This window comes from Pangasianodon hypophthalmus, chromosome 16 (genome assembly GCF_027358585.1).
Source record: "Pangasianodon hypophthalmus isolate fPanHyp1 chromosome 16, fPanHyp1.pri, whole genome shotgun sequence".
Classification (NCBI taxonomy): domain Eukaryota; kingdom Metazoa; phylum Chordata; class Actinopteri; order Siluriformes; family Pangasiidae; genus Pangasianodon; species Pangasianodon hypophthalmus.
The window spans coordinates 4,559,412-4,585,886 of record NC_069725.1 but is presented as its reverse complement, the minus strand read 5'-3'; the positions used below and the strand labels follow the sequence as shown (position 1 = coordinate 4,585,886).

At 40.0% G+C, this 26,475-nt stretch overlaps 1 protein-coding gene and 1 long non-coding RNA gene across 2 annotated transcripts; one reads left to right on the top strand and one right to left on the bottom strand.

Moving 5' to 3' along the window:
- The first annotated feature begins 1,511 nt into the window (after positions 1–1,511).
- Positions 1,512–8,919, top strand: LOC128320643 (uncharacterized). The gene is made up of 2 exons (XR_008304210.1): positions 1,512–4,612; positions 8,766–8,919. It is a non-coding gene; the product is annotated as an uncharacterized LOC128320643 (long non-coding RNA).
- tamalin (trafficking regulator and scaffold protein tamalin) lies at positions 8,693–26,170 on the bottom strand. Its single transcript, XM_026945076.3, has 8 exons — positions 25,881–26,170; positions 21,718–21,770; positions 20,118–20,172; positions 15,528–15,630; positions 12,842–12,935; positions 12,204–12,270; positions 10,536–10,602; positions 8,693–9,253 (listed from the first exon to the last, which is right to left on the bottom strand). The coding sequence occupies exons 1-8, from the start codon at positions 26,058–26,060 to the stop codon at positions 8,739–8,741; spliced, it is 1,134 nt and encodes a 377-aa protein (XP_026800877.1). The 5' UTR covers positions 26,061–26,170; the 3' UTR covers positions 8,693–8,738.
- Positions 26,171–26,475: the final 305 nt, after the last annotated feature.

Here is a 26,475-nt window from a genome sequence, read left to right as displayed (position 1 = left end):
GTTTTTTCAAGTCTTTTCAAACATTTGACCTTGCTGTGACCTTGACCCTGTTAGGCTCAATCCCAAAATGTACCGTGATAATGGCATATAAATTCAACAATCTTTCAACCATTCGTTCTTGAGATATCGCACCAACGAGAATCTCAGACAGATGCACGGACAGATTGAAGGGCAATTTGAAAACATAATGACTCTACTGCCTAGTGGTGGGGAATAAGAGGAATAAAACACTTTAGAACACGCAAACCTCAATGTTCCTTTCATATTAAATATATTATTTGCATGCCACAAAATACACTATATAGCCAAAAGTTTTTGGACACCTGACCATCATACCCATATGTGCTTGTTGAACATCCAATTCCAGATTTAGTCCCCCTTTGCTGTTATAATAAGCTCCACTCTTCTGGGAAGGCTTTCCACTAGATTTTGGAGCATGGATGTGGAGATTTGCCCATTCAGCCACAAGAGCATTAGTGAGGTCAGACACTGATGTTGGGTGAGAATTCATCCCAAAGGTGTTCAGTGGGGTTGAGGTCCGGGCTCTGTGCAAGACACTCAGGTTCTTCCATTCCAACCTTGGCAAATCATGTCTTCATGGAGCTCTTTGTGCACAGGGGCAGAACAGGTTTGAGCCTCTTAGTTCCAGTGAAGGGATGTTGAAATGCTACAGCATACAAAAACATCCTATACAAATGTGTCCTTCCAACTTTGTGGCAACAGTCTGAGGAAGAACTACATATGGGTATGATGGTCAGGTGTCCACATACTTTTGGCCATATGGTGTACATGTAAGACATTTTAAACCAAAATATTGCTTAAAGGAGAGAAAAATATTTGAAGTTGAAAATTGGCCCAATATGGCTCAATATTTTAAAATCAGATTTGTCAGATGGAACCTTATAATTCCGAGGTGTCTTTGTACAGTACATTTCTAATTTCTTCCTCACATACACACTCTCTTACTGTCTCTCCTCTTACTGTTGTTGGTTTTGTGGTAATTATTGTTTACTGTGGTTGTTCATGTTGTTATTTCTGTGCTCGATTGCTGTCACTGTGTCTGACTTTCAGTCAGTTATGTTGTTGTTACTGTTCTTTAATTCACTTTCTCGTTAATATTGTCATCATCATCATTATAACCAAGCGTGTCTGGGTCTGGAAAGAACAGTTGGCACCTCTTGTCTTTTTTTAAACTTGTGAAAATTGACAATGTGATGCATTTCCTGTCCCTTCACCACATCCTGTCTGCACGCACAGCCCACATATCTGCCTCCTGCATGCTCCATCTATCTGCCTCTCTCTCTCTCTCTCTCTCTCTCTGTCTCTCACTCGCTGCATATCTACCTCTCATTCTTTGTTTCTCACTCACTTTCTATTTGCCTCACTCACTCACTTGCTTTCTCCCTCTCTCTTTCTCTCTCTCTCTTTCTTTCTCTGTCTTTCTGTCTGTCTGACGTCACACCAAGATGCCACACAGCTTCTAAGGAAACAGATCACTAAGTCCAATTTGCTATAAAATCCCCTTTCTACCTTCCATCCAGTTTAGCAACTAGTGGTTTGAAGTCAATGTATTATTTTTAATTTATAAATACTACAAATTCATTTTACAGTAAAAACTAAAAAAAGAAAGAAAAAGAAAGATGAAAAGACCCATAACAAGTATCAGAGTAAAGGAAGTAAAATCACTCGTGCTTCCTGTGAGAGTCATATGCCACTTGTGCTGATCTCAAAGCGCTTTTCTCTACAGTGAGCCTTGGTGTTGATCAGAAAAGAAAGCATAATGCTGATCCTGAATCAGTGTAAAAGGTCTGTTTGTACCCCATGAGCTCAGATGAAAGAGGAAGAGTGTGTGTAGGCATGTGGTGGAGGCGTGTTGCAATAGTTGGTCCTATGGTGCAATATACATCGTGTGTTCAGTAGGTATAGCTTTGTGGTTCATCTGTGGTGAACAGAACATTTCCGACTCCTATTTTACTCTCTTTTTTTAATTGAAAGAGGTGGAACAGATTGCCTCATGTGGTCGTCTGTGGGTTGGTAACTGAAGGGCACAGACATTTTCCTCAGGAAAAGGAAATGTAAGATGTATTGATTTGAAGATATTAAGAAATCAGGAGTCTGGTGAGGTTTTTTTTCATATGTTTGTGCCCCCTCCAGCACTATAAGCCTTATAAAGAGTCTTACGGTGACATCATGAAGTTGGTATAACACCGCAATGAACAAGTGAGTGGTCTTCAATTCAAACACCCTTCTGTTTGGGGAAGCGAGAATGGCGTTTCCAACACAACGCAACAACAGTGCCAAGGCATTGGAACCACATAAATCTTTGACCTTTCATGTACTTGCACAAACATATAACCATTGATAATCACAAATTGAATAAATGAGACTCTACCTTTATAACTGAGTTAAAACTCAGAATAGTAGTCAATAGTAGTATATGGCATGTTTGCTGATAGAAGCAAACTCTGTGCCAACTTTATTAGCTACATTTGCATAGAATTTCAGGTAGAAGAGTAAATCATGATTAACATGGAAAAAGATGAGCTTTAGTCTCTAACCAAACACCTACAAGGTGAAGTAACAAGCTAGTCATTAAATTCCCAGCAATGTTGTGCTAAGAATGATCCACTAACGGGGTGGACAACTCATAAATTCATTAGCTAGCCCAATTGGCAAGCGGAAGCTCCATGTTTTGGTTGTGGAAATGTAATTGATTAGGCTAAAAAATGCTATCTAAAGTAATGTATAGAAATTCCCACATAGTAGATGACTATAGCCATAGTTATTATCCTGTTCTAAGACAGTGTCTGAGATTTACTGTTTGTATACTGTATTTACATCCTCAGCAAAAAGTCAGCAAGTCATTGGCCAACATTTTGGCTATGAGATGTTGTTTTTCTCTTCACGTTGCACGTAAATGATATTATTTGAGCATCTTTAGCTTTGGCTTTGTTTTAACGCAATGAAGGCGTTCAGTAAGCAGGAGTGTGTTCTATTTTGCACTTTATTTTGCTCAATTGTCTGAATGTTTCACACATTCTTGTGAATGTTCCTGATTCTGAAAATATGGTCACTAATTAATCAACCTGGTAAAACCCGATGTGTGTAGTGCAGCAGGTAGCTACAGCATTGCAGTGTGTCAGATCACTATGACGCATACGGTATACACAGTACATAAAAAATAAAAACTTCTGTTTTGAGAATAGTAAGAAAGCTTTTCTTTCTCTAATTGTTGAATGAGAGAAGAAAAAAAACACTGGCCACCTTTAGACTACTGAGTGTACTTATCTTGTGGGAATCTATGAATAAAAAAACTTGTATCCTGGGCACATAATATTCCTGCCCTGGGGAATTGGGATACCCTGGTCTTCGTCCACCCCTGAGTATCTACATAATATTTGGACAGTGGTGGGGTCCTGTTGTGGTTTCTGTCCCACAGAGTTAGTAATTGTATATCTACAAATTGCACATCTCTCTTTCTCTCTCTCTCTGTTTCCTCTCTTTCTGTCCCTAGACACACTGTGTGTGTGTGTGTCATTGTATTTCATATCAATATTAATTCAGAAATTTTTTTACAATTTCAGGAGACATAAAATCTTTTACTAATCATACCATAAATCATAGGCTTTACAAAACAACCCATGTAACTAAGAGATAGTTGCTAGCTAACATTTTGAGGAAGCTCGCTGAAAACATAATGAGAGCATGTATGATGTTGGGCTTCTACAGCCATAAATAGTAGAAGTGAAACAACACAATCTGCAGCTATCTGCTTCCAGAGCTTTGCCAAACTTCTTAATTCAGTTTAGTCAAATTCGATTCTATTTTATTTGTATAGTGCAGGGGTTCCCAGGTTCCCAACTAGGGGTCAGGTTTGGGATATCGCTCTTATTATGAAGACATTTTTTTGAAGGAGCCACATTCAATCAAGCCGTTTATATGAAGTGTGTACATGCTATTTGAGTCGTTTTTGCTATCCTGACATGCTACTCTAGCACAGGAGTGTTTCTCCATTCATCTACATCCGTAATTCCTTAACAATAATGAAGGGATCAACAGAATTCAAAGAAAACAAACACAAAAATATGCAGAAATATTTATTCAATAGGGATTTACAAGTCTAAATTATAAATCTGGGAAAAACATTTAGCATGGTTAAGGCTTGGGACTGTAGAACATTTGTAATGCCCAAAAGTTTGGGAAGGCCTGTTATATCACTGTTAAAAAATAGACATTGTCACAATGCAGCTTTCTAGAAATCCAGCCCTAGATTCCTAATTAGCGAACCAGAGGCAACAGTGGCAAGAAAAATTCCTTAAGAAGACATAAGGAAGAAATCATGAGAGGAAGCAGACTCCAAAGCCAGCCCATCCTCTTCTGAGTGTCACCGGATAGTAATCATTACAATCAGATTTGGATCATTCTGTGCCAACCAGTTATACATCCTGTGTGACAAATACACCATGAATTTCCTACATGTTGTCGAGTGATTTTACAGTATATTATTATTTATTCTTTGCTATTGTCCTGGCAGGGTTCTCTTGTGGATTTCCAGTTGAATCGACCTTCCTTACGTAAACCTCTCTTTTTCAGCTGTTGCCAGAAAACACAGGTAAAAAACACGAACACAACGTTAGGAAGTCCACTACAATAGAGGCCTTATGTTGGAAACTTGTGCTCATTGCGGTACACACACAAGTGCGTAATTAGGAACACACTCTCACACAGAGTGTGTTTGTGCACAAGTGGGAGGAGGCTCAGGGATCAACCAGGCTTTTTTACCAACTCCAGGGAGTTGCTGGATTTCCTCCTTAGATTCGCCTGCCAGTGATTGTGATCCAAGGACAAAAGTCTTTGTGTCAAATGAACAGAATAAGGTAGCGCTTTTTTGTTGCATCATAGGGGCGGTTTCCTCTTATTACTTTCCTAAAATATGTGTTTAACCAGAAATTCATTTGGAAATATGCCACAAAAATTTAATTGATAAGTGTGTCATAATTGTGCATTTTTTGGTGGATGCCGAAAATCAGTAGAAGCAGTGATGGTGTTCAGAATTAAAAACACATTTTTAAAATGCACAGGAAATAAAACAGCTTTATGACAGTTCCACTGAACATGAGGAAATTCATGTCTTCCTCCTGCAGTAAGCCTCCATATCTTTCAGCTGTCATCCAGATGTAACTGGCAAGAAGCATTCCAACAGAAATGGAAAGAAAATGCACGATTCTGATCGGTTAATCCTGTAGGCAATAAAATTATTAAAATTATTAACCAAACTAAGGGATGCATTGGTTTGACGTTTATGGTGGTTTAATACAGAGGAATCGTAATGATGGCTCTGTTGCCTTCTTGTGAGCATCATAATAGCTCAGTTTCTGTGAACATTTGGAATGGTCCTAAAATATTTCCAACCTGAAATCTCCTTTTTAGCTACGTCTCTGGTTTATAGCACTTTATCATTCACATGTTGATGACTTGTTTTGCTGGTGTTTTCCTGGTGAACTACACAGACAGAAAACACACACACATACCTGTTAACATACCTGTTACTATAAATAAATATTATAAGCAGCCACACCTACACCACATTCCTAATAACACCACCCTTTTCCTTGCTACTAGCAGTGCTAATTATTCTGCATCGACTCTCTGCCCATCATTCATCCGTGCCTTTCACATTCACTCATTACGTATTCAGGTCATTTAAGAACCCTAATCACTCCGAACGCTCTTAAAAGCCCATAATCGTAATCGCTGACGTCAACTACTAATTTACCTCCTTTATCTGTCACTAGCTGTAAACAATAGTGCAACAAACCCAAGCCCCGGCTGTCCTACATGACAACTGTCGGCCATCCAAACAACGTCATGATCCAATTGGCACCGGCTGTGGGAGGACACAAAGCCTAGGCTAGAGAAAGAGTGAAAAGAGTGGAGTGGGAGGGGGATTACATGACCTCCCAGGTCAGACCAGACACTGAGGTGAAAGCCTTTCTACCAAAAACCCTTGAATACTCCCAAAGCTCCATGGCAATGTGTTATTTTGTGAGTTCACAGAGGCCAAGGTTCAACTGTGGCCTAGAGACAGAGAATAGAGCAGGAATTTTGGGGTCATTTTTTTTTTTCACACATTCCAACACGTTTTATCCTCAGAGATTCAAAGAACAGTAGCTATAAACAGCCTGAGGCTCTCAATCAAGGACGCTATAAGGTTAGTTTTGAGCCCTGAACCAGAAGAATGCAATCAACCTTTTCTCCTCATCACACACATTGAATTTGCTAACTATGTCAAGTCCTGTAGCTCAATAATGCTACATCTCTGTGACGGCTGGTCGTGATATTGAACGAGCAGGGGGAAATCAAACTACTATGTATCAGAAACTCGTTGTTAATATTATAACTGTATAGCATGGAGTCTTGTCATAGGCATGAAACTATTATATACACACTCATTAACTCTCATAGAATGAGTGTGTCCTAATATTTTTTTAAATTCCTTAATCATGTCGTGTCTCTTCCGAATGACAAGCATTGTAAAAGAAAAAGCTGCATTGCCATTAGCCTGCTCTCTCATGTGTCCCATTGTATAATTTCTGCTTTGATTGGACAATGGATGGTAGGGTCCTTGAAGGAATAGTGGTTAGGCCATAGTGCTCTCACTGCCACAGCTCGGGTTCGATTCCCGGCCAGAAAACCAGCCCCAGCCAGTCCCAAGCCCGGATTAAATTGCAGAGGGTTGCGTCAGGAAGGGCATCCGGTGTAAAAACTGTGCCAAATCAAATATGCAGACCAACGAGCCACTGTGGCGGGAGCAGCCGAAAGAAGAACAACATTGGACATTGGGTGTTAAGTCTGTTTTCTTTTAGTTTCTCCTCTAAAGGCATTTTGAAAGTAATCCACCTTGTTCATATTTATTACACTCAGTATTGTGACCTCTCAACCTATCAACGATGACGTGTTGTGGGTGTGTCAGTGAAGAAGGCTGAAATAAAGTAGACACCAAATCTAGGAGGCATTTCACTCTGTGTAATCATCTGATACGACTGTCACTAGGATACAGTCTGGGCTAGAAAGAAATCAGCCCCAGCCTCGCTTCTTTACACGATTTATTTTTTCTTCACCAAAAATTATCAAAATAATCCAAGCCGTTTGTTAAGTAGTCTTAGCCCTGAGACACTTTGCCCACACCTCAGAGTCTGATATCTTTTGAACACTTTTCTGTCCACAAGCTTCAGGATCAAGAAAGTTCAAAATGATTGGTTATATTCATACTTCCATACACCGTTTTCCACCACTGTTGTAGAAGTTGAAAAATATTCACATCACTTCTTTTAAAAGCAATTAGAATTGTATTTTTTTTTTTTTTAATGTAATGACAATATGGTTGGTTGGTTGCAGTGTCACCCAAACTTTTCTTGTGAAAGTAGACAATTATTGGTGACATTTCGTAACATTTACTACACCTAACCCTAAACCTAGTACTTAAAAGTAAATATACTGACTCTACATTTTTCAATTAAAAGCTGTGTGTTTACAAAACAGCTTGTTTTCTGAGGACCAGGCAAGTGTCCTAATAATCTCCAAATTCTCTAGTACTACTCTTATTATAGTCTTCATAAAGAGCTAAAACACACACAAGTGACGGTTGTTAAAAAAAAAAAAAAAAAAAAAGTGTTGTTTTGGGTGATTCCTTTTCCTAGAAATACTCCCTCCGAAATCTTTATTTATGCAGTAAACATAATGACGTAGCAACTAAAGTGAACAAGTTATTTCAGGAAAACAGATAACAGCACCAACGCAAACGGAATAAAAACAAACGACTCTTGTAGGAGGTGTAAAGTGATAACACGCAAGACAGAACTGATATCACACATTTATTCTGAGCTTTTTTTCAAGAGTAGAAAAAGACATGGATGAATACAGTATATGCCAAAAAAAGACACTTAAAAATGGCCTTGATCACAGAATAAAAAAAAAAAAAAATACAAAAAACCCTTCATTTTGTATATATTTAAAAAAAAAAAAAAAAAAAAAAACGAACAAAAACAAATGAAAATAAATAAATAAATTATTTTTAAAAAATATGTACAAGACGAGTGATCACTGACTAAACACGATTGCCAGGTTTTTACCAGCACAGATTAACGGAGTGCTGAAAATAAGCAGACACTTAACACCTTGTGGTTGCTTTGGTTTTGCACGCTGGGAGTTTTGGTCCCGATTACTTCATTTTTTAGTTATTTAGTTTTGGTCTTTAAATGTTTGTGTGTCTAGATGACTAAAGGATATGCCCCTGGTTCTTCATGATTTATGTTCGAAAATAGGACATTCAAAATGTCGAGTTTACGACAGTATAAATACCATCAGGATTTGGCCAAGTGAGCAAAAGGCAACTTCAGTTTAGTTCTGTAACACAGTTTTTCAACATTTCACATTCAACAAAGTGGAACTAACTACTATTTACAGTGAAAAGTCTCAGGTTTGGGTAAAGGTATAGCTATTCATCAAGTAGTTATACTGTAAGCACTCCCAACATTTTAAGCATTTTCTAATACCCGACGATGGACAATGTTTCCAATAGAAATGGCATATCCCATTCAGTTGTTTTTATGTGTACTCATTTTTGGTGGTTCGTCTCTTACAAGTGTCGGGTTTTATGATTCGAAGGCATGTTCCTGGTGTTTAGACTGCAGTCTCTGGCTGTGTAAGAGTCTTTTTTTTTTTTGCCCTGAGTTTTATCACAGTTTGCTCTCCTCCTCCTCTAGAGCTCGGTTCAGACCTGGGATGTATTTGAGCAGCCTGCGTCTGATGCTTGTGCGTTTGGGTTTCCTCTGCAGCGAGCTGAACGCGCCACACTGCTGCTTTTCTCCAGCGGGCGCCGAGGACGATGATGATGCCGATGAGGAAGAGCCCCTCAGGTAGCTGCGTGTGCTGGCGCTGCGGCTCAGCGACGTCTTGGCCGAGGCAAAGAACTCACTGGTGGGCCGGAGCAGACGGTTACGTGTCCGCTGTGGCCTGTCCTCGAGGGTAACGGAGCCGTCACTGGCGTCATCGCCGTCTCCTTTGCTGTTGTTGGGCTGGTAGAAGCAGGTCTGGTAGAGCGGGTCGTCCTCGCTCAGGTGGCTGGCGCTGCTGTTGGTGCTGCCTGTGCAGCGGAGGGAGCGGGAGGTCAGGGGGCTCGGAGCACCCAGACTACCGTACACACCGGCCGACTCCAGAGACTCATACACAGCCACGTCACTCATCACGATACCTGTGAGGAGAGAGAAAATATGTTAGGGCGAGAAAAAAAGAAAAAAAAAAAACCTCAAGGTCAGGTCTTACCAAACTAACTCTTAGACATTACTATTAAAACTTACTATTAAACTGGTTTAAACAGGCTAAAGAAAATTTAAATGATATTAAATGCATATTATTGTATTGAGTTTGAGCCAAACTTGAGTTACGTAACATAACATACTTTGAATAACATGCATCCACTTTAAGAAACCATAAATATATTTTCACCAGTATGACTTTGTGCAAAGATCATGTGTAAGGAGGCAGCTTAAGAAACACTGTGGTAAAAACAGTCATTCTGCGTAAATGTGTCCAAAACCTCACGAGCCATGTGGGATTTCTTCACACAGTCAACATCATGCTTTGATATGTGCTGTTGCAAAACTGACATGAGCCTGATCTATTAATTTTGTAATCAGATATCGGCTGTCAGAATGCCTATGATGCTCCTTCGCCACAGTCAGAATGAAATCTAGATTTGAGACGGATTTTTGGGGGTAATCCTAGTTTAAAATGATAGAACTTCACTTGTGGTTTAGATACATGCAAAAGAAATATTTCAGTTCAGACTCAAAGCCTGCGGTATTGAGAACGATGGGTTTTCCTAGGCCGCCACATATTTTTCTTACTTGTGATAGTGAAGGATCACCCTAACACATTAAACACCTTGTCCTTGTAAATAACTCTTGTGCTTTTTTTTTTTTTTTTTAGTGTTGTGCATTTTGTGCTAAGTTTGTATGCAAACTTTTGCACTCAACAGCATGTTATCGTTTGAAAAATCTGTTTCCATTGCTCTTAATCTCACCTCCTTAAGCTTATAAATGTCAATGTGTCAACTTTTCCAACTTTGGCCAAGCCTGAGTTTTTATTAGGTCACAGTTCTGTCATTTCCATTCAGATTGCCTTATGGCCAAATTCCAGGTTTGCATTTAAAACCAAGTGGACAAGAAAGAAAGGCAACACACACAGACAGACAGGTAGACACATACACACTAATGGAGTGACTGCTCTTAAAACTTCACCATTTTAGCAGAAGCAGATGGACTGTGAGCCAGACATTATGGCTATATACATGCAGAGGTGTTAACAGACACACAGACACACGGCTGCATGTGGCTGACTTGCAGCACTCTTTTCTCACCAGCCCTAACACCACCGTGCGATATATATGAGCCTCTGTGCAGACCAGGCGCTAATGCAAGACGCTGATTCATAATGACTCGTACTTGCTGAAGGAAGTGCTAATGAAGCCTCACCGTGAACAAGTCTCTGCTCCTGCACCATCAGTGATCTGTACTCATCCCACTTCTCATGCAGGGTTTGCTGAGGAGACAGAATGACAAAGCAGTTAGTGTCAAAGTGTCTACAGAATTGCATTTTGCATGACAATGAGAACATATGATTTCAACCACGAGGCTTTTCTAATGCAAAACAAAAAAACCCAAGAAAAAAAAAAAAGAAGTGGTGAGTTTTAGCTGAATGCAATGTGCAATGTTTCCTATGTCTTGACTTGTGTTCCTGTTTGAATGTCAGCACTTACTTCGGATTTACTCGGACTCACTTCCTACTGATACATGCCCAAATCTTGAAATCTTAATTTGCTTCTAATCTTATTTTTAAAACAAACAATTCTGTATGATTAAATCTTCAAACAGGAGGGCGGGGCTTTGTGGCTTGCACTAAGACAAAAAGCGGCTCTTGTCGTCCAAGATGGCCGCACCTATAATTACATTTTCCTGTTTTATTCGCTTTTATAGATCACAGCAAATCTGGTTTGAGATATTTAAGCAAATTCTGCTAATGCTAGCTAAATTAAACATAGCTCTATTGCAAGGTTGTTTTTTTTGCTTTTTTTTTTGCTAAACCATCACTTTAAGACCATGTATTTAAGGAAGGAAACATGCCACGGAGTGCTGGTTTAGGAAAATAATGAACTACAGGGGAGTGTAATGCAGCCTGTTGTGAAGCGGAGTTACTGTTCCCATCCCAAAGATGATTATTTTCCTATAACAACACGTTCCAACGTGTTGTATTCCTCTTGTAACACATCGCATGTCATTACAATTTTTATTAATTAAACGAACTTTTTTCCATTTACAGCTACATTTAATGTTGTGGACCATCTGCAAAACGACTTACTTCCTGTTATCACTTGCATTATAACAGCTATAAACAGATCTTGTCTCACAAACTTCTGTTTTTCTGTTAACAAGACAAAAGACACACAAAAAAAGCTATACTTCTGAGTGTTACACTATAACACTGACACTGGAGACTCCTTCCAAAATGCGACATAAACGTCTCCTCACAGAACATGCATTTTTTAATCAGTTTATGTTGAGCGTCCAGCGTACAAGTCCCTGCGAATGAGCTGTTACTATAGAAACAACGACGTATTTCCAGTGGATTAATAGAAACCTGTCTCAGTGGCTGTTATAGAAAATTAATGATAATAAAACACCAATCTGACCAGTCATATTTGAGAATTCAACAGTGCTGTGGTAGAAGTAACTTTAACAAACTAAATTGAAAGCTGCTGCATTTTTATGATGTGTTTTTTTTTGTACACTGAGATCACTATCGCTATGGTGTTAAACTTCTGCTTTAGCTGCTTCGCCAGAGCAGCTTGTGCTGAGAGGAATGTGTGTCTGAGCGGCACTTCTGTTCGAAATGTGCTCGTTCAGCTGTGTGCTGGTATGTCGGGGGGATTAGGAGGGCACAGGCACATGGCAACAGGTGGAGTGCGAGGTGGACGGGTGGAGCTGGCGTGTATGCAAGTGTGTGCATGTGTGTGCTATATGTGCATTGCAACACACACACACACACACACACAGAGAAAGCCACAGGGCAGGCTTTTTCATGTTCCTCATGTATTATGTGCAAGACTTTGGGTTTAACCAGAAAGCTTGTGCATTTGTTTTTACCTTTAAATACTGTAGGCGGGCTTCAAGTTCTGCTTTCCTTATAGTGTTACTGTATACAGTCTCCAACCTGGAAAACGTAACCCAGACAAACTACACATCAGTACTGTGACAAATTGCTTCCTGTGTTTCAATCCATATGTAAAAAAAAAACAACTCGAACAGCCGTGTTTAAACCTCAGCTTTAACATGAAACTCTGCACCACACACACCCGGCTTCGGAGTCTGAGCTTAGCGATTTACAAGCATATACTCCTACACATGTATCTGATTTCAAGACACGGATATGATGTGGGGACTTTTTTTTACAGCGTTGATGACTTTCTTGTTTACAGCACCACTTGGTGCCTTAATCAGCAAAGCAAATGGCATTAACCGTCATGCACAAAGGAAAGCCACGCAGTTTCTCGTTCATGTGGTTTATGAAACACCCGCTCTGCTTTCAGTTTATAATTGAGGGTTCGTTTATTTTCACAGCTCTTTTTATCTTTTATTAGCCAGACAGCATGTGTGGTTTTAATCAAGTCCTAATATACCCAATCACTGAGTAATTTAGTAAGCTGAGTAATTTAGACTGAAATGACAGAGGAAGCAGATTTGTGCCTTGCTTTATTTAAAAAAGTAACTGAATGAGTGCTCACCTAACGCTGTTCCCGGATGATCTGATGAGCTGGACGATGTCCTTGTGGCGAAATCCTTCAACGGAGGTTTCGTTGACGCTGACGATGGTGTCACCTGTGATACAGTAAGTCAGAAGAGCAGTTTTAAAAGGTGCAACAGTAAAGAGTTTGCCCTATTTCAATCCTGAACCAGGAGCTAGGAAACTAACTAGCTAGCAAACTAACTAGCAAACTGTGGAAGCTTGTGAGATCGTGTATGTGGAAGAGGGCAGATAGCTCTTATGTTTTTCTGCCCTATGATGCAGCTGGCTGGCTTCACATGTCTTGAAGTAAGTATATTATTATCTTACACTCTCCCTGGTTGGTAGTTGTCATATGATATTACATGTATGATAGCTACCACTTTTTAGATCAATCAGTTAGGTTTCTGGGCAACCAAACAGTCAAACTCTGAAAGCTAATGAATTTAATATTTGTCCACAGCTTTTAAAAAAAAAAAAAAAAAAAAAAAAAAAAAAAAAAAAAAACATGACAATAGTATGCCTGGAAGCTAGCGCAAGAGGGTTGGAATTTCTAAATTTACAGGCAACATGACTGACAAGCAGGAAGTGATGCTCTATTATCTTGATTGGTTATTTTTCTCCCATTTCAAAACCAGAGCCTGGGGTGCCAGCAAGACCGGAGTTTCTTCTCTGAGCAGACAAGGAGAATTTCCTTAAATATTTTGTGTCTGACACAAACAACAACAACAAAAAAAAAAACACACACCTTCTAAACTACTGTAGAGGAAAACAATCTCAGCTGGTAGATTAAGTTGCAGAAGTCACAGCAATAATTCACGGATTGGATTATATCCAAAAGCAGCTCACTTTGTGGTTTGTCCTACATTTCAGAGCCTTAAGACTCTTTAATGAACCTGCGTGTGCCTGAAACAGGTCTTCCTTCTCACGAGTTTGTGCCAATGTCTATAAAGGTGCTGTTTTTAGAGACGTTCCACACACACACACGGTTAATTTCACCAAAGTTTCGACAATTGAGATATAATGTCAGATTGCCTTTCAAGCCTGAAGCCTTTCTGCCAAACACGATGAGGTCATGAAGGTCTGAGAGGCAGGCCGAGGAGGACAATAGAGCAAAGCACGCAGAGAATGTAGGAAATGAAACTGGCTGCTATGTGGAGTGAGCTGCTTCTCAGCTGATCTCTGATCAGTCTGTTTTAGCTTAATAATTTTCATGATTATGACAAAGGCACAGAGACTGTGCATATTGGATTCTTTTCATGTCCTAGCACTCAGAACCAGCAGACCACGTCAGTAGATAAACTCTTGTCTCAGAGGGTTCATTGACTGGAACATGTTTATAGAAAACAAAAGTGAGCCGAGCTCCTGTAACATCATTAACAAGATGATAAGTGATTAATAGTTAGATTTCACAATCGTATGTTTCCTTATAAATATGTGGTCAAGGTAAAGGTTGGTTTTTTTGATCGCCCTCAGGACTTTCCTGACTCATCCTGATGTTGTATTTCTGCTTGGAGCTTCTGCACTTGTGACTCACTTTCCGCTGATGTGGATGGTCCAACATGGACACTGAAGATATACACTTCCCAAATACAGTTTATGATCAAGTCTCTCCCTTGCTTCAGTGCATAATTTTACCTAGATACTGTCTATTTGTTCCCAAGAGCTGCTGCTGTAAAGAAAGCTTGAGCTTATGTGAGTGCTATAGTAATAGCTTTATATAGTTATATAATCTGTGTCATGTTTTCCCTTTGAACATTTCTACAGACTAAAAAGTGAACAGAAATGTACTGTTCAGTGTTGATAAATAGCTGTTTGTGTGTAATTACACTACGGTCATGCTCAGATTTTAATAATGACATGTTAGGAAAATATAATTATAGCATAACTATCTAATTATATAATCACAATTACATATAGGACAATGTGTAGGACTTATTATGCAACAATACTAAGTGTTCAACTGACTCAACTAACCTTTCTCTCACTCGATTAAAATAAGCGAGACGAGTCAGAGAGCCTAACTTCTATGCTCGCTTTGTTTTTAACAAGTCATTTTATGTTACTGTAAAAAGAGGACCTTTGTGAAAACACCATCCAAAATAGGTTTGTTCACGGAACTAGTGTTCAGGGCAAATCTTAATTAAGCGAATAAGATGACGTTTATGTGTCTTGAGAAAGCAAGCTGGCCTGAGTGACAGAGACATCCGGCTTAACTGCGTGACAGAAGGAGTCCTGAACTTGATGTGGCATTACTACCAGACTGCTGCAGGGCTTGTTGACTGAAAAACAGGTAACACACGTCGGTGATATTTGCCTTCCCTAAACAGCAGGCTGACACGCATCTGCTCCAGTGTTGACACAGTGAGAGGAGGCCTCAGGGTAACAAAACAAGATGGGGTGGAGCACAAAGCAAACCTTGTTCAGTTCCTGTACAGTGTTTAGCTATTCTGCGCTGGTGCTCCGCCATAGAAATGTGGCCCACAGTGACAAGGCAGTATCGGTATAAAAGAGTGTCTGCTCCTACATAAGCCCTGAAAATGGTTATTTGCGTCATTCTTTTATCTTTCCTGACCCTTCCTTCTTATTACTGTTATTTTATATCCAGGTGCCAAATACCAGTTTAGAACCAGACGGCCTAACCAAACACAGTGGGCGACGTGTTAATGTACTTCACACACACTTACCCATTTTAAGGCCAGCGAGCTTAGCCGGAGTGTCCTCATGGACTTTGCAGACAAATGTGCACATCTCCACAGAGTTCTCATCCTGGTGGTGCAGCCCATATGTCTGTAACAAATAAACGAGAAATATAGGAAAATAAATTAGGCTGCCTGGCGTGCAGAGGACATTTGCTATCCAGACATGAGTAAATGTACACAGGGATCAGGCATGTAAACACAGAGGAAAGCGGTCGGGAAGTATGAAGGGCCTGTCCACTTTGTAGTTTCACCAACAAAACTATGACTCACACGGACTTGCGATAGTGCAGATATATCTACAGGCATTCTTACACCCTGTTTTTGATATGCATGAGCCGATTTCAAGACGCACCGTTGCTTTTGAATGACATTTTCACAATTTTTTTGATTACTCTGTGTTTTCTCTCAGCCAAAACAGGTTTTGGGGTCCGAATTGTGCTTCTTTACTTTTGCACTAGAGCTATGAAAAGAAGAAGAAGAAGAAAAAAAAAAAAGCTTATAGGCACAAATTTACATTGTCACTTCAAAGTGCAGAATGTTGTTCAATATGCATATGTGGTTTCTAACACTATGACTTGACAGTGCTATTAAAAAAAAAATAAAATAAAAAATCAGCCATAGCAACCATTTGAGAACTAAATTACTTTCTGTCTCAGTATAGTTTGCACAGCAGGCTAACAGTAGAGCTTAAGCCTTATTCAGATTGTATAAGTTTTACATGGTGAGGTACAGTAATGAAATTATTAACCGAGTATTTCTAGGATTTTAGTCCAGTCCGATTCAGTCACTTTTTACAGACTTTGTTACAGGTATTATATATATATATATATATAAAATATCCTGTCTGAATTTATATGTTGGTAAAAACATTCCATTATATCCTGTGGGAAGAGAGGTTTCACACATTTTCTTCAGCATGGAGACACTTTAGTTAGTGTTCTTTTCCACTCAAAACAAAACAGTACTGGCTGAGTTAAAATGCAGAATAATAAAATAGAGAGGACGATTAGATGACTTGTCAGAGGAGCAATGCTCCTGGGGGTTTTAGTCAAGTCATTAAATTTCTAGTACAGGCAAAGCCGCATACATTATGGTCATGTGACCTACTGATGACACATGTCTGGGACAGACAGACAGACAGACATGTGTCTGGAAATCTTATCCTATTCGAATAGTACTTTATTCTGCGTTTCTATTCGAGTCCATTGAGGCAAGTGTGTAATAATTTGAACATGACTCTGCGCAATGCTAAACTGGTGGCACTACATTGGCTTCATCTAAAATTAATAGAGCAAACTTGTCTTGGCTGATTAACAGCAAATATCTTGGCTGATTGACTACATTTGCTGTAAACAGCACCATGGACTGAAAGTGCACTCTGCACTGAACCCTTGGCCACATTTCCCATGGTTTAGCCGGTCAAAATGTTGAGCGACGGTTTCACCAATCTGTCGTAAGTAACCTCTGGCTCTTGGTCACATAGAAAACATCCTCATTTAACAAGTCAACCTGAAACTTCTTCAGCCTTCTGTAACATCTCTTCTTCTTCTTCTTCTGGTTAGGGCAGCGTGAGACAGAACATGGCTTGCAGTAACCTGATACACTCTGACAAAAAGACTGCAAGTTTGTTGCTCAACTGGTGGCAGTGACTTTTTGTAAGGAACAGAAACTTGTCAGGATATTGTTAAAACAGCAGTTCCTGAGGTCAGAGCTGAAGTCAGAGCTGAAGTCCTGCTGAGCTGTTCAGATCAATAAAGCCAACCAAGAAGGACCAGAATGTTCAGGAAGGCCAGAAAGTTCACCATGTCCCCATGAGCTACAGAGAGTTGTAAAGTGTTTTAGATTCAACTCATTCACACTGCGCCGTCCTGTACATGGAGGAAGTGAGATGCAGCCGGACACATGGAGATAAAACTATCGCTACAGGAAGATTACTGGTAGTGCTTCCACATGCAAAACAGTGGAGCTGCTTCCTACTGCAGTGCTAATGAACAGCTCTGGTAGGACGGCGCAGACATTAATGTCTCAGAGGACACAGCAGTCTTGTCATCATCGCGACAGTTGTTAGACTCATTTGCTTACTGTCCTGTGTGGTATCAGCAATAGTTTGCTTGAGTAAAAGCATATTCAAATGAACAGCACATATTTTAACGCTTATTCGCTTTGGAAATTCTAACCTTTGACCTGGTTGTTTTGTTGAGCACCTATGATTACTATGTTATGTCTGTCATTATTGCAATACTATGGTCAATAGGGCATTCCAAACACAAGTGAAATGCAGTATACTGAAATTAGTCGTAGAAATGTTCTGAAAAACTTTACTATTTATTATGAGATGTATGACGGATGCAGTATTTCTTTGCTAAATTACATAATAAAGCTGCATATGCGACAGAGTGAACATTTGTTACTCATTTCCCAATAAAAACAAAAAACAAATAGTGCTGAAAGACCATCTTAGTCAAGACCAAAACATGTCCCAAACCCAGACCAACCAGGTCCAAGGCCCACAGCAGCAGAGACCAAGACAAGCCCAAGAGCCACAGCAGCAGAGACCAAGACAAGCCCAAGAGCCACAGCAGCAGAGACCAAGACAAGCCCAAGGGCCACAGCAGCAGAGACCAAGACAAGCCCAAGGGCCACAGCAGCAGAGACCAAGACAAGCCCAAGGGCCACAGCAGCAGAGACCAAGACAAGCCCAAGGCCCACAGCAGCAGAGACCAAGACAAGCCCAAGGCCCACAGCAGCAGAGACCAAGACAAGCCCAAGAGCCACAGCAGCAGAGACCAAGACAAGCCCAAGAGCCACAGCAGCAGAGACCAAGACAAGCCCAAGAGCCACAGCAGCAGAGACCAAGACAAGCCCAAGAGCCACAGCAGCAGAGACCAAGACAAGCCCAAGAGCCACAGCAGCAGAGACCAAGACAAGCCCAAGATCCAGACAAGACAAAAAGATCAAAAAGGGAAACAGTTACCACAAGGTACCATAGTAACTGTGGTGATCTCCCTAGTTAAATATGTGACATAGTTTCTATGATGCACCACACAGTGGCATTACAGTTTGATCAACATAGTTACCAAACTACCACAGAAAAACATACTGTAACATATAGGATTTTCTCAAGGGAAGTTTCAGAAATACCCAGACAGTACTTTACCCAGGTAAGTAGGAAATATGGCCTACAAACTCTGTCAGAAAAAACCCATCTACTATCTGACTGAGTTGTGAATAAAAGTCTCATGTATCACTTCCTACACATAAACCCCAGCAATGCACTTGAGGTTAACACGTGTGGCAGCTGAGAGTGTCTTGAAAGTAAAATCAGTCATAGAAAGAGGTAAGGCTGACTAACATCTCCTTTATTTCATCGCTTCACTTGCTCTGAAAAAAGGTAAAAAATGTCACCGAAACAAGAAAGGGGAAATTCGTCACAAACGTCATAAACCCGATGTAGTGAAATTCTTAGCCTACTAACAAGAGTGTGTTGGTTGACGCAAGATCCCAAAAGCCTGCACCATATTGACTGAAGATGCTCGGAAATGTGGAGATCATTATGAATTACAGCATGAAATTTGAGGCCGATTTTAAAGCATTCCCAAACTTTCCAAACTGAGTCTCTACTTTCCTCTTTCACTGTGGAGGGGTCTCAGAGCCACAGATGCTTCACATGATGTGAAAATACCGCTGTGTTTTTTTTGCTAACAAACTGTGAGAACCAGCCAGAAGCTCGACATCACACACTGTCCCGATGTCACATCCTGAACCAGGCCAAGCAGGAAAGGAGGGGTCCAATGTCCTACAATAGCCCGAGCCATCCACCACTAAATATAAACCAAATATCTGGCATACACTCACCGAGACAGTGGTGTCATGACCGTGACCGATAGATGGAGGTCTTCATCAACGCTCAGAGGACAAGCCCTCACAGAGGGAGTATTGTAATGGGAGAGGAGGAGACAGTAAGGGAAGCTATGCTGCCAAGGACCAGAGGTGAACACTGTGTGCCAGCAAGAAGACATGAGGGAACCAAGGCTAAAAACCTTGAATAAAGGATCTTCCAGAAGGAAAGCCCACTTCTCAGACTGTGTGTTCTTTCTTCAGGACATTTAACTAATAAAATAGAATAGAAATGACTGTAGCTAAGCCACATAAACACAGCATTGCACTAGTTCATTTAGATGATTAACTAGCTTGGATAACAGAGCTAGTTAATTGAGCTAACATTAAGTCAACTATCATATTAAAATTATTGTTATTAAAACCATTAGCCAATCCAATGTCTTTTAGCAAGCTAGTAAACATAAGGCTAACTGTGTCACCTAGCTAGCTAACCACTATCCAGCTTAGGTTAACTATATTATTAAGCCAGCCTGTGTCATAAAACCATTATCCAACTTTGCTAACAAGCTAGCTAACAGTAGGCTAACTATTACACCCTGTGTCTAAACTGGTTTCAAATAGTCCGTTATGTTTTAATGTTCAATCCAATTTGCACTAAACTAGCTGCCACTACACCTTTCTGGAGAACTGTGTGAATAAATCCAGTTAAACATTCCCCAAAGAAAACCGTCTTACCTGAAGCTCAAAGCCAAACGTTTCATCCTCTTTCTTCTCCAGGAGGACCGTTTTCCTGTAAAGACAAGTTTTGGATTAGTTTTGAACTATCAAACTGATAGAGCAAGGCTTAACTAGATTACGATCCTCTCTTTGCTATCAAACATGAGATCAGATAAAGTAAATTTTTTCCCCCTTTGCTATTACATGCATGTGCTTCTACGTACTCATTTCTGTAAGTCATGAGATCAAATGATGATGATAAAGATTTCAAAAATCTCTACAACAGTTTCAAAATGGACTTTACAACAGATGCAGGCTTCACAAAATGTAAAAATCATTGGCATAGCATTGGTTCTTATTTGTACAGAACTCTCTCGGAGATATCACGTCAGTACTCTAAGCAAAAAATGTCGTCAAAGCGTTTGTGCATGAAAGACATTTTCAAACAAACAAACAAAAAAGCTCAATGAAACATGCACAAACAGGGCTGAGAGTTCTGATTAGGACTAAACAATCATGGGTGTGCCTTTATGAAAGGTCAACTCTCCTCATCAAACCACGTTTCCTCTTTCTCATAGCTTCAGATGGCGTCAGTGTCCAGAGCATGGGGAACTGAGTAACATTCAAGCAAATTTCCAATTCATGTTTCAGTTTGACTGGAGTTTAAAGATCAGGACAAGATCATATTACCTATATGTGATGTATGCTTCTCTAAAGGAGATACGACTTTGGATGGTATACATGAATAACAAAGGATCTGAATATACTACTTTATACCATAGCGCTACAGAATTCCCCAATCGGATTATTCGGATGGTGCTAATCAATTCAAATCACATGGATATATTAATGCGCTCATTCTAATATGTTACTGTTTCTATGGTGGACATTCCACGTAATTAATAGATTAAACACGATGTGTTATTTACCAAAGATGTTTAGTCACTGTTGTGGTGAAGCTTTCTGTATAGAAACATTTATTTAGTATTTATGGAAGGAGTCTCCAGTGTTAGCGCTTTGTAAAGCCCAGTATGTTGTCCACCAGGGGCTTTGAGCTTTCTGTTGTTTTTTTTCTTTGCCATGACAAGCTGGGTTTTTTTTTGTCTTATTAACTTTAAGAGAGAGAACGGAAAAAAAAAAAAAAGCTGATGAGGGAATGACTATTTATAGCTATTTTACCCTAATTAAAACCAGGAACTAAACTGACTCATGGATGTTCCACAACATTAAATGTAACTATAAAAAGTATGTAGTTAACTAAAAAATTAAAAGCTATAACTGTTGGAAAATTACCACGGTATATGAGAAATAAAACACTTCGGGACATGCTGTTATAGGGAAATAATCCACTTAGTAACAAGTGGGATGGCAACGGTAACTCCATATTCTGCCATAAGAGCACATCTTATTGCGTGTTATTCCTCGCTTTTTAGAGTGTAGGAAATTCCTATGTGCGTTTGAAACAGCCAGATGAGTCCCATGATGGCTGTATGATGAAATATTGTGTGAGTCTGACACTATAATTGTGGTGAAATGACTTACACATCCAGACACTCCAACAATGATAATACTTAAAGTGAAACCAAGAAAGGAGAAAAAGTAGGTGATGTAGAAGTACCTTTCTGGCTCTGGTGGTAGCGTGAGGGGCTTCCACTTCTGTAATCCTCCATTCTGAGAAAGAAAGACAAACATAGTGGGGGATTATAGTGGGAAAATCAAACCAAATTCTAATGCAAAGCCTGTCTTTGGTGACGAGTTTGAAAGGAAAAAAAAAAACCCAAACAAAAATACCAAACCTCCCTAGAAATCGAGATCAATATGTAACTAACAAGGAGGACAAAATATTTGAAAATCCCTGAAAGTCCATTGCACACGTGTCTTGGTAGGTACACTATGCTCAGATCGTACAGCAGATAAAACCTGAAATGCGTGTCTGCCCGCTCTTGCCGTTTCATCAACTTCCTCAACTTCATACTAGTTTTGTTAAGTTAGAGGTCAGTGCTAGTTGGTGTTTCCTGAAGCTACTGGACTGTAGCAATCCATCACTCTGACATACACTATAGCGTGCGTGTGTGTGTGTGTGTGTGTGTGTGTGTGTGTACACAACGAGCTGCTTGCATCTCAGCACAATAACAGCATTGAGGTAAGAGCCAAATCCACACGAGACCCACCCAGGCCTCCGCTGTGTGAAGGAGCTGGTAGTGTACACCCCTGTGTTCTGCCTCTTTGCACTGAAGTCAATTCACCCCTGTTTCACCTTCAATGGTCTAGAGTGCTGTTGCACTGAAAGTGTACTTTGTACCCCGAGTCCTTCTGGTCTAGTAAAACTGTGCCTTTCTTTATTTTCATACACTTGCAGAATAGACTTCAATGACTTCATTTATTTCCAAGTGGCCCAAAGGCTCCCTTGGGGGTGGTTGTAAGGGGGGAGCGAAGCTGTCGGACACACAATACGCTGTTGTGGCCTGGAGGCTGGTTTGGGTGTAGGAGGCGGATTACAGTGGACTCTTCATAACTGGCAACTGGTGACTCTGTTCCTTCACATCGAGTCTTATAACACACATATACATTGACTATCAGGGTTTGACACTCCCTCTAAGACCCTCTTGAGTCTTAAAAATGACACTGTTGTGTAATTTTAATAGTTAACACACTTTAAACTCCTTAAATAACTGTACATATGCACTGTAGGGAGAAAACATATACACCATATAAACAAAACTATCTGTGACTTAGTTTGCAGTTAAACCTGCAGTTAAAAAGTTTTGTGATATGAATTTATTTACCACACGCATCAACTCATTTAGTTACCTTGTGTAGTGTAGCTTGAATATACAATGCTTGTTATGTTCTAACATTAGCTAGTTAACTGATATTGCTATTACCTTGCAACTAGGTTATCAGATAAGCTGCTTTTGTGTCTGTTTTGTGGTCTGTTTTTTCCAGGGCACTAGCACTAACATTAATAAAGTATAACAGGTTCTTTCTATCTTTCATATTTACTAGGAGAGAGCAGATTAGGATCACTTAGCTAGAACCTAGCTAACTTGTGTAGTGTTGCTTGAATATGACAGGTATCTTCCAATGTTAGCCACTGAAATGATATTCCTACCACTTAGCACATAGTTTATTAGCTAAGCTGCTTTTGTGTACTTTTGTGGCCAGTACAACAGGTTTTCTGTAACATTTACTGAGTGCTAGCTGGTTAGAATGACATAGTTAGAACCTAGCAAACTGCATGCCACTGAATGTCATTGTATAATTCATAATTTCTGGTTATAAACACCGTAAAAATTTAATTTGTGTTGATGATGGCTATACACGCAGCAACTTTTGGTTTACGCAGTCCAATTCAACTCTTAAATACCACTGGATACAATAAAACTCCAGTTTGATTTAAGAAGAAATCCTTCACTGATTCACATCAAACCTTCTTTTGTAATCTGGGAGTCTCAGGCATCGCCATTGGTCACGCTTGCCCAAGATCACTGGGCATAATTAGGTGGATGGATTTAAATCTCTTTAAGGAAGTCATGGTCAATTGTCTGACAAATAATGAAACACACTGGTGAGTTCAAGGCTTAAGATCCGGATCCTGTCACTGAGCTGGTCACTTGGGCAGCCATATTGACCTGTGGTCACTGTAATGACGAACCAAACAGTACTGAATGACGTAAAAACGCAATTTCAAACAATACAGAATAAAGCCACTGTCGCTGAACAGCCTCGTAAAAAGCCTGAGCAGCCACACAGTGGGGGTCCATTGTACTACAAACTACTTACTGCTTACAGTGCGTCAAATGAGCTTGGGGGTCAAAGCTTTGGTCAGGACTTGTGTGTGTGTGTGTGTGTGGTCTAAACAGGAGGAAGTAAGGACACTAACACCATGGCTGAGCATGAACACTCTTCCATGTGTGTGGAGGCCAAATGAGCAACCAAATAGCTTTTCAGGCTTGGAAATGACACCAGCTTCTCTCATTTAATACAACAGAGACTCGTTCAAGAGATGAACAGCTCTCATGAGTAAAAAGGTTCGATGGTGTCACGTTGTGAAACTTGAGGCCTGTCAAGCTTGGAGAATTTCTGACATAGTGCTAACTTGGGAGATTTAAAAGCTAATATCCTTTGAAGGAGTAAAATGCTTTAAATCTAAACCAGTTCATATTTACACTCAGGGTTACTTACAATGTAGATGAGTCACTTGCTCCTTAAAATTTCCTTACACCTCTGACCTTCTCTTCACCCTCTTCTTCCTTTAGAGCTTTGAGATCATTACTTGATTTTGATCATGCCACACTCTCAGCTAAGGGTTTTTCCAGGCATTTGTGTCTTTCTGGTCTATAACCTCAGTAGCAGGACACACCCCACTACCTTCCTTGTCACAGGTTGGCACCCTTAGGTGTACACCTTTTGCATTTTTACTATGCGTCTTCAACCCAGAGAGGTGCAAACAGTCATTATTACCTTTAATGTTAGCCTAAAAAACTAATCATTTACCTTAAATTGTTTTAAAAATATGCCATATCAACATTTCCAGATGAGAAAAACATACTGAGGTACAAAAGATGTTTTTTTTTTCCCTGAGAGTGCAGAACACGACAAAATAATTCAATCCTGTATCTGTTCAGCCCTGGATCTTTTCTCCTCTCTCTCTCTCTTAGCGCCTCTCTCTCTCTCTTTTTTTTTGTTTGAATCAACATTTTATGGTGCAGCACCTGGAGCAACACTTGTCTTTAAATGTGCTATTAAATAAAGTTTACTCAACTTCCATACTTCACTGCTGCCAAGGTAATAACTAGCAATGATACTGGTGATATCACAGGTTTAAAGTTTAACCAAATGCAAATCTACACACATCATATGCTTTGAAACTGCTCAACAAATCAAGCAACCAGACTTCACCTTGATTCACCAGTAGAGCTGACTGCAACTCTTGCAGGAATATATGTATATACAGTATGTGTGTATGATAAAAATGATCTTCCAAATGATTTTCCAGTTCGTGCTTTCATGATGCATCAAACCTAAGAATTGAGTAGGCTTGAGTTATCTTTGTGGGGGGTGGACAGGGTGGCTCAGATGCTGCCATGTGCTGCCTACATATGCAAATAGTAAAGCAGGTGTGAATGCCTCGCGCACCCGGATGCAGGTGAGAAGTAGTTTAAGAAAAGTGCTGGTCTTAAATGCAACTTCAAATCAGACGGAGGAAAATAAATAAGTCAAGAAAACAAGTGTATTCTGATGCGATTATTAACCATTAGTCTCTGCTAGAGGCTTCTAATCCATTTGAGCGCGCGCGTTGGCGTTTCTGATGTCATTAAACAGCACATTTGCACGCGCCCTAATTAAGATGGAGGCTGTGCAACAAACATTATTCTTCTTATTCTAATTCTTATTATTTGCATTCTCAACTTTTTTTTTTTACAGGTAAAAATTACAACAGCCTAACCAAACTTTTAACACACACACACACACACACACAAAATAACTAACTAAATAAAATAATAGCTGTTTGTAGGTTAATTAATGTCATAGATAATTAGAAAATATTATTTAATTAGGGGTTTCCCATCCAGGGGTTCGTGCTAGTGGCATTGCAAAGAGTTCATAAAGATTATTTCACTGCAATTTCACAATCTGATAGGTAACATGCTTTAGGTAACAAGTTTTTGTGCAATTTATACAAACTTTTCATTTAATCTTCCTCTGTTTAATTAGGCTGAAGGGGCTCAGCTGACCAAAAAGTCAGAAAAAAAGCGTTATATAAAGATCCTGTGTTACCTTCTTGTAGTTCCTCGGCAGGGTCCCTCCGGAGTACGCCAGGGTTTTATAATTGTAAAGGTCTGAAGAGCCCGAGGGTAAATCCACGCTTCTACAACTATCCGATTTGGAGGATGAAAAGTAAATATCCCCGCTGCCCGTCCCGCTGTCCTTAACACGTCGGAAAGTCATATTCTTCATGATCAGACGCGTCCAAATACTACAACACACTTCTGAGGTTACTGAGGATTATTAATACTGCAGTGTGCACGCGCTCCTCGGTAACTATGAACACACAGCACTCACTAGACTACAGCTTAAACACCGGCGGGGGGGGAGGGGGCGGGGCTATACAAATGAGGAGCGCGCGCGGGGGGGGGGGGGGGGGCGGAGTCTGCGCAACCGCGAGGAGATCTGATTGGACGGCGAGCGCAACAGTAATGTTTTTGTTTTCTTTCATTTTGTGTGAACTGTACCGTGAATTGACGCACGAGCAGAAATGATTTAAAGATTTTAAAAGAAGATTAAACAAGTTTGAGAATGACAAGCAAGAACCTGGACATGCTGTTACATGCTATTAAATCTGATATACTGTAGTATGTTATTATTAGGCTGA

Bases quoted from the DNA above. Each gene is read 5' to 3' on its own strand.
- tamalin (XM_026945076.3), bottom strand. From the start codon at position 26,060: ATGAAGAATATGACTTTCCGACGTGTTAAGGACAGCGGGACGGGCAGC. The intron at 15,631-20,117 runs GTAAGACGGTTT...TATTTGTTACAG, and splicing joins CGTTTGGCTTTGAGCTTCAG to ACATATGGGCTGCACCACCA. The intron at 10,603-12,203 runs GTAAAAACAAAT...CTGTCTCCTCAG, and splicing joins CCCGCCTACAGTATTTAAAG to CAAACCCTGCATGAGAAGTG.